This window comes from Tribolium madens, unplaced genomic scaffold (assembly GCF_015345945.1).
Source record: "Tribolium madens isolate multiple individuals breed KSU strain unplaced genomic scaffold, Tmad_KSU_1.1 Scaffold_91;HRSCAF=231;Tcas5.2_LG7, whole genome shotgun sequence".
In the NCBI taxonomy this organism is placed as follows: domain Eukaryota; kingdom Metazoa; phylum Arthropoda; class Insecta; order Coleoptera; family Tenebrionidae; genus Tribolium; species Tribolium madens.
The window spans coordinates 3,511,035-3,519,164 of NW_025401063.1; the positions used below are offsets into that span (position 1 = coordinate 3,511,035).

The 8,130-nt window shown below is 37.5% G+C and overlaps 3 protein-coding genes across 3 annotated transcripts; 1 reads left to right on the plus strand and 2 right to left on the minus strand.

The window, feature by feature from the left end:
- Positions 1-357: 357 nt before the first annotated feature.
- Positions 358-2,206, minus strand: LOC123011099. Its single transcript, XM_044408387.1, has 3 exons — positions 2,007-2,206; positions 1,906-1,953; positions 358-1,857 (listed from the first exon to the last, which is right to left on the minus strand). The coding sequence occupies exons 1-3, from the start codon at positions 2,011-2,013 to the stop codon at positions 602-604; spliced, it is 1,311 nt and encodes a 436-aa protein (XP_044264322.1). The 5' UTR covers positions 2,014-2,206; the 3' UTR covers positions 358-601.
- A 228-nt stretch (positions 2,207-2,434) lies between these two features.
- Positions 2,435-3,787, minus strand: LOC123010565 (cyclin-dependent kinase 20). Its single transcript, XM_044407565.1, has 5 exons — positions 3,428-3,787; positions 3,195-3,383; positions 2,912-3,148; positions 2,638-2,865; positions 2,435-2,581 (listed from the first exon to the last, which is right to left on the minus strand). Exons 1-5 carry the CDS (start codon positions 3,611-3,613, stop codon positions 2,435-2,437), a joined length of 987 nt encoding a protein of 328 aa, XP_044263500.1. The 5' UTR covers positions 3,614-3,787.
- A 1,104-nt stretch (positions 3,788-4,891) lies between these two features.
- LOC123010563 (peptidyl-prolyl cis-trans isomerase FKBP8) lies at positions 4,892-8,118 on the plus strand. Its single transcript, XM_044407562.1, has 3 exons — positions 4,892-5,562; positions 5,610-6,126; positions 7,948-8,118. Exons 1-3 carry the CDS (start codon positions 5,045-5,047, stop codon positions 8,029-8,031), a joined length of 1,119 nt encoding a protein of 372 aa, XP_044263497.1. The 5' UTR covers positions 4,892-5,044; the 3' UTR covers positions 8,032-8,118.
- Positions 8,119-8,130: the final 12 nt, after the last annotated feature.

Below are 8,130 nucleotides of genomic sequence, written 5' to 3' on the forward strand. Positions count from 1 at the left end.
AAACGAAAATTTTCTTCTAATGGTAGATCCGGGTCATTTTCGTAAGATGCTTTCTTTCTGGTCATTTTCTTTCTGATTTTTTCCTCAATTCTCACAGTTTGATACAAATCTGTCTTAAAGTAATTCCCAAATAGCAGGTTTAAGAACTCTTCTGTTATTTCATTGACCTCTGAAAGGTTCTCTTCATTGTGTAAAATGGTAATTGTCATAAAACTGACCAAACTGAAGTGTTTTCGCATGATATGCCAAAAATTCTCGTTCGATATTTCACACTTGCGCGACATATTTAATAAGCAATGCCCCTGACAAAGAACTAAAAGAATGACACATGTTTTAAGCATTATGAATAGCCATCTGTTAAGATAAAAGCATTTGGATTATGTTGTTTATTGTCAATTTGGTATAAAAAGTTGCTTAATAGAAATAATTATGGCGAACGTCATAGTTTATTACTGTTTTCGACGTTGAGTAAGGTCAAACCATGTTTTCTATTCGATTCATTAAAATTGCATAGAAAAACAACAAACAACACAAAGTATTGCTTAATATTATTTTGGTAGAAAATACAAAACGCTAAAGTGAACAATATTAATTATACAAACTAACTTAAATCTTCAATGGTGACTAAAAACTTCAAACCATCTGGTTCACAAATCGGTTCAGTTGCACGGCAAGCAGCCATGTCCTTCGCCTTCAAAGCCCGATTATAGAAAATACTGAATTTTTTGCAAGTCAGACGATTTTCCATTGGCGTATTTCCAGCTTGTTCGTTGATCAGATCAAAGCAGTTTTGCAAAGGCTCCAAATGGAAAGACCTTGCAGGAAACGCCTCGTACCCCAACGCAAGCATTTTACTTTTAATCGCCTCGAAAGCGTCCAAAGTACGCAACCACTTCCCAAACCAACTGCCACCTTTACCATCCATATCCTTGAACGTCTCCTTTGCTTCCGACCAGATTTTCGAATGGGGCGAGGTGGCCCGAATCGGCCCCCGGAGCGGCTTCTCGGCATTTTCCGCCATTGTGCCGTTTAAGCTATCGAAAACCCGGTCTAGGAAGAAAAGCAGTTCGGCGGTTTCGGTGGCAGCTGGAGGAAGAGTTGCGCCGGTTTTCCCCGCAACTGTGCTCAAAAACCCGGCGAAAGTCCCACTCAACGTCTGAATGCATTTTGTGAAACTCAAAGAATCGGGGGCCAGGTGACTTTTGGTGATTTTCGTAAGACAATTACTCAGTTCGCGGTCAATCTCGTGGGCTTTTACCAAGTGTTCCCACTTGGCGGTTTTCAAAACGCCGTCTTTTTTAAATGTCAGAGGGGCTTCACTGAGGGCGTTCCTGGTACTCAGCAATAGAGAACTGGGGTCGAAAATCGGTACCACTTCTTGACCTTCCAAAACCACGGATTTGGACTCTTCAAGGAGCATATCCACAGTTTCAACATTATGATCGGCATGAGTACAAATCATCGCGATTAAATTCAAACCAGCATTTTTCGTTTCTTTAGCTATTGTCTTGATAAATCTCACAAGTGTTTTTTGGTTTAAGGGGCTGTCATGGAACGCGAAGGCTACTGGTTGTTTCCAGTTGCCGTAAATGCTACGCAGCATGAATACAAGGGCGGTATCGGCAACGTTTTTGTTGCGAGACCAACCGGTGTCTTCAAAACCGATAATGTAGTCCTCTTTAGTTAAATAATCCAAATGGAGGGCCAAATCGATTTCGTTAAATAAAAGGACACAAAGGCGTTCTTGAAGTGGGATCGATTTCTTTTTGATAGCGTCAAAAATCAATTTTGAAACACCGGGAGTTATAAAATGTCGAGAGTTGAGTATTGGTTGAGTCAATCCTGGTGAAACGTCCTCTGAATCGAAACGTTTTTTATAAGAATTAGTAAAAAAAAGTGACTTACCTTCATCCGTAATCGATGAATTTGATGTTCCATCTGAATCCAAAGCATCTGAATCGGTTAACACAAGTTAAAACGAAATTATATCGAAATGGGGTACTCACCTTCCATTATTGCAAGAGTAACCTCAACAAATCTAAATAATTTCGGAGAAGTGTACGCAGCTGCAAAAGGGTACGCAGCTGCTCTAAGTGTTTTTTTAATATCTTAATGTGATGAAGTAAAGCCAAATATTTGATTTTTTCAAGCTGAATTGCACTGTTTTGGAATGACATGACTTTAAATTAACGAAAAAAAGTCACGTGACTACAAACAGTGACACCACCCTTATCGTAGTTTCTTACCAGAAATGAAACCAAAAACAGTTATAAAATAAAGTAATTTAAAAGTATTTTACAACAAATTATTTAATTTGAAGAAAATAGTAATTAAAATGTGTTTAAAAAAATAATTAGTCAATTAATTTCGCACTCTTGATAAACTACAATGTATGCAACCAATTATACACTTCGGTCATGTTTAAAAAAATGCGTCAGACGTGAGTAACTTTATTTATGTTTACAATATCATCAAAATCTTTCGCAAGCCAAGAACCGTCAGTCTTGACTTGATTAGGTTTCGGCATTTCATCCAAGCAACACGGGAGCGGCTTTTCAAAGAAAAATCTATGGTTTAAAGCCTGCAAGACAAGTAAAAACACCCATTTCTTGCATCCTAATTAAGTAAAATACAAACTTTTTTTGCATCGATTCGTTTACTTTGGTCGTACTGCAAAAACTGCTGAATCAAATCAACAGTCGCTTCGTCACAATCGGGAAATTTCGAATTCCACGACTGACCCTCGCTGTGAGTAAAAGCGATTTTGTTATAGTCGGGAAGGGACGTTAATCCGGGCCAAATTTCCTCATTTGGGGTGCCCAAAGTTGCAATGACTATAGCAAGTTGGGCTATATCGGTTTCCCCCTTGAATTCAAAGTCATTAAATGTTTACGAAATTGTCAAAAATTACGGGAAATAGAGGCTGTTTGTTGATCATTTCGGCTAAAATGCAGCCAATGGCCCAAATATCCACAGCTGGGGTGTATTTTTGTGACCCGTATAAAAGCTCAGGGGCTCGGTACCACCGCGTACCCACTTGGTGCGTGTACAGACGATCTTTGTTTTTGTTGTAAATTCGAGACAAGCCAAAATCGGCTATTTTCAACACGCCCTTGTCGTCGATGAGCAAATTGGCAGGCTTTAAATCCTGAAATAACGAAATTATTTCACAAAACTCGCCCAAAATCGATTACCCGATGCATGATTCTGTTCGAATGCATGGTGTCCACCCCCAGTAGGATCATTTTTGTGTACATTTTGATCTGTGGGAGGGATAAGGGCCGTTCTATGTCTTTCAAAACGTCAGATAAACTCCGCTGCAAGTACTCCATTGCTATAACAATAGCACTTTCCACATTGAATATGTCTACCAGTTTAACAATCTACAATAACAAAAATTATTTGGGTTTTAGTAAAGCTCACTTACGTGATTTGATTGAAGCGCTCGCAGGACGCAAATCTCACGCATGGTATTCTTGGGTATTCCATTTGTAACGTTAACTATAGCTATTTGTTTCAAGGCCACTGTTTTGTTGTTTTGTAAATCTAAGGCTTTGAAAACTAACCCGTGAGCCCCTTTACCCACTTTACCCAAGAGTTTGTAATTCTCCATTTCTGTTTGTTGTGATTGATCCTGATGGTTGCTATGGCAATAATCAATCGCGCAAATTTGAAATTATCACTTCTTTTCTCTTTTTTTTCCTTTTTTACTTAATATTGTGGTGTTTTATAAATATCAATAGTAGATAGCGTATCGAGATGAAAGGGGCGTCATTACCAAGGTGAATAAGCCGAGGTACGACCACCAAGGTTTGTATACTATTTCATTCACAATCATCCTGCTTGAAAATGCCAATAAAAACTTTATCAAATTTTGAAAAACATGACATATGACAGTACAGGTTGGGAAGTGGTCACTTCCTTATCAGTTTTTGGGTTAGGAAGTGACCATTTCCCAACCTAAACTGTCATGTTACATTCAACTGATAAGGAAGTGACTAATTCCCAACCTGAACTTATTTATATTTCGTATCAATTGTTAATTGAAGTTGAAATGTCACACTTTCCAACTTTCCACGTGCAAGGTCCTAATTTGATTATTATTTTACGATTGTGGATAAATATTTACAATATACTAATTAGAAAAAAATACAAAAAATAAGCTGATTTGGTAGTTCGAGGTCTTTAGGCCTTGCATAACACTTTTAATGTCGTGTAAAAAAGTGTAGTACATTAGGTAGAATTAATAATAAAATTTATCATTCTTTATTCAAGCTTAAGTACTTTCATTATTTCAGATATGTTTTCTCTAGCTGTCAGGATAAAAATTAACGAACCGAAAATGAGGTTAGTTGCCTAAAGTGCATATTACATATTATTATTTATGTCAGTCGAATGACAGATCGTCCAAAATTTCGTGTCCGCAATTGTATGCGTCATCAAAGACAAATATGATTTAATTAATATGTTAAAAAAATGATAAGGAAAATGATAAATAGCTGTAGTTTCGTTATCTATTATATTAAATAATATTTGATAGTAAAACATGTTATCAAGTTAAAGACTTGTAGAAAAAATTATTTCGAATTATGAAATCTATGAGAAAATTTTAACGAGGTAGTGAAATGAACAGTTTTTTAATAAGTTTTAAATAAAATATATTTGTTTTTTTTTGTGTAACATAAAAAATAAAAGTCAAAGCCGGATGTACATAGATAAAATTTGGTATGTAACACAGAATAGATTTAACGTGGAATGTTCCTTGTAACATTAATTAATTGCAAATACTGCATAATTTTACTCTCCATTTTTAAATTAATTTTTTGAAAATAAAAAATGTGTGCCTTTAGCCACTCAATTTTTCCTTCTGACGTAACGTGAGCCACGACCCCCCTCTTTGTTTTTGAAAAAATGTCAAACTGATTTGTAGGTTAGGAACATCCTCGAAGTGAATTCGTAATTCCAGCAAATCCGTTCAACAAAATTCCCCCGTGGCCCTTTCCACAGTTTGAAATTGAGTCTCCGAACCCCCCAAGCGCCGAAAATGGCCATCGACAAGGCAGAAACAGCCACAGACAGAGCCTCCCTTGAGCCCCAACCCGAGGAAAAATCGTCAAAAAGCGACTTCAGCGACGACTTCGCCTCGCCTCCGCCGGAAAAATCGGACACGGAGCCCGAATGGCAGGACTTGCTCGGGAGTGGAAGCTTAATGAAGAAAACCTTGAAGGAGGGCCAGCCCAACACCCGCCCCCAGAGACTCGAGAAATGCACAATCAACTACGAGTTGAGTCTCGCAGATGGGACTTTCATCGAGAGGAAAGAAAACGAGGAGATTCAGTTGGGGGACTGCGACGTGGTTCAAGGCCTTGATGTGGCCATCGGACTCATGAATGTGGGGGAGAAATGCTCGTTGAAAATCGAGCCCCGGTTGGCGTTCAGCAGTGTGGGGCTGTCGGGGAAGATCCCCCCGAATTCCACCGTGGTCTACGACATCGAGTTGGTGGCTGTGGGGCCCGAGGATGATCCAGAAACACTCTCGGTTTTGGAGAGAAAGTTGCAAGGGTTTGTATTTAATTGTTGCAAGACTTTGAATAAAAATGTGGTTGTAGGAACAAGAAGCGCGAGAGGGGCAACTGGTGGTACGGCCGGGGGGAGAACACCCTCGCCATCCAGTGCTACCGCCGGGCTTTGGACTACTTGGACGAGGTCGAGGGGGGCTTGGATGCCCTCAACAAAACCGAAGAAGTCGCAGACTCCACCCTCCAGGAGCTTCTCGAGGACCGCATCAGTGTTTGCAACAATATGGCGGCGGCCCAAATCAAGTTGGAGTTGTACGACGCCGCCCTCAATTCCCTCCAAACTGTCTTAAGATGTCAGCCAAATAATGTCAAAGCCTTGTTTAGGAAAGCCAAAGTGCACAAAGCGAAAAATGATTTGGTCGCTGCACAGAAGTGTCTCAAAAAAGCTGATGAAGTCTCGCCGAATAATCCAGATGTTCAGAAGGAATTGGCGCTGATTTCGAAACTGATTCAGAAGCAGAAAGTGACTGAGAGGGAGTTGGCGAAGAGGATGTTCGGGGATAAGAAACCGGCGAAAGAGGAGAAGGCCAAAGACTCCAAGCATAACGTGAGTTAAAAGTGTTGCAAGAGGCGGTTTATGTTTTTTTTTTGAGCTAGTAATCAATTCAAAAAACTTGAAAAACGGCTTCTAGCCTTAACTTTATTACTCAATATCTCAAAAACTATGCATCGTAGAGTATTTTAACTAGTTGCATCTTGTTCAGCGAGTCATTTTACGTCTAGAAAACCATATTTCAACCGTTTTTACGACTTAAGGTAAATTGATTATTTTTACGATTTTACTACCGCTCACCTTCAAAAACTCAAAAAATTCAAAATTTTTGAAACTTGACCCAATGTCGTTATATGCACTTATTTGAGTCCTTAACACCTCTAGAAATGTAAAAAACGTAAAATGAATCAATTTTAAAGTTTTTTTTTTAAATTTTTGTCAAGATTTTGGTCGATTTTTGGCACCCGGAGCGGTCTAATGGCAATAACTCCGGACTTATTAGAGATAACCTCTTATATTTGGTACCGTTGAATAGAAAATTGAATTTTCTATCATATATTAAAAATTTCAGTGCTCTACGATGAATAGTTATCGAGAAATTTTCTGATAAAGTCAAAAATATCGAGAATTTAAATCCGACTATAACTTCAAAACTACTACGAATTTTACAGTTTTCTTGACGCCAATCGATTCCCCGGAACATTTTACATAGGTTCACATGAAAATATTATATCATTGAGACACAGTTTTGCCGCAATGTACAAAATAAAAAAAACGAAAAAATTGTTAACACCCCTCCTTAAAAACTAGTGTTTTTGAACATGTCTCAGATTCAATTTAAACCTATCTTATCCGATAGATTTTGACGTGCTGATTACGAATTTTCCAAGCACTTTGCGCTATCTCCTTTAGTTTCGCCGTAATCGGCGTTTAAAAATTCAAATTTTTTTTGCGAGATGTCGACTTGGCTTTGGCCTCAGTCGATAGATTTTCTTATGCTTATTACGATGGTGTTGAGCTTTTTGCTCTAAGTCTAATAGTTTGGCCGTAATCGCCGTTCAAAAAGTGAAAATTGTCAAAATTGTGAAACTTTAAACGCGTTTTTCTACGAAACTATAGGGCTTAGAGCAAAAAGCTCAAAACCATTAAAATTAGCTTGAAATTATCTATTTACTTTCGCAAACCGGAAGTCCTCCGAGTTTTGGTTCCGGGTACAGAGCCATTTTTAGTTTTTTTCAAAAAAAAAATCATATCTCAAAAACAAAACGGTATGTACAGGCGTGTTCTCCGGTTAATTTTACATATAGTACTGATTTTTCATAATAAAAAAATGTTGATTTTTTGCTTATGCTTTTAGCCTTATTCTTAACTTTATTACTCAATATCTCAAAAACTATGCATCGTAGAGTATTTTAACTTGTTGCATCGTGTTCAGCGCGTAATTTTCCGTCAAAAAAATCATATTTCAAACGTTTTAAGGTAAATTGACTATTTTTACGATTTTACTACCTTCAAAAACTCAAAAAATTCGTAATTTTTTTAAACTTGACCCAATAACGTTTTATGCACATTTTTGAGTCTTTAACACTTCTAGAAATGTGAAAAACGTTATATGGATCAATTTTAAAGTGATTTTTTTTTTATTTTTGTCGAGATTTCACTTCACTTAACTGCACTTTTTCCATTTTCTACTTCCAATTTTCCAGGAAAAAACAACTGTCTTTACTGGACGACATTCATTGTTTTTACTGTGTATTTTATATTTTTACTATTACTATTATTAGTACGTGCATTACTTTTACTGAACATTTACTGTTTTGATTGGACAAAAATACAATACCGTGCATTTAATTCGACATTGTTTTTGTGTTTCAGATGCTGGTTTGGAGTGCGACGCTGGCAGCAAGTTTCGCGATAGGGTTGGTAGGAGTGGCCGCCTACAGGCTAAAGTTCGCATAGTTTTTATATTGCCTTTTTGTTATTTTTGGTTTTATGAGCTGTTTTTCATTGTAAATTGTTGTTTTGTGTATTAAACTTTTATTCGAGGTTGGTGGTTTG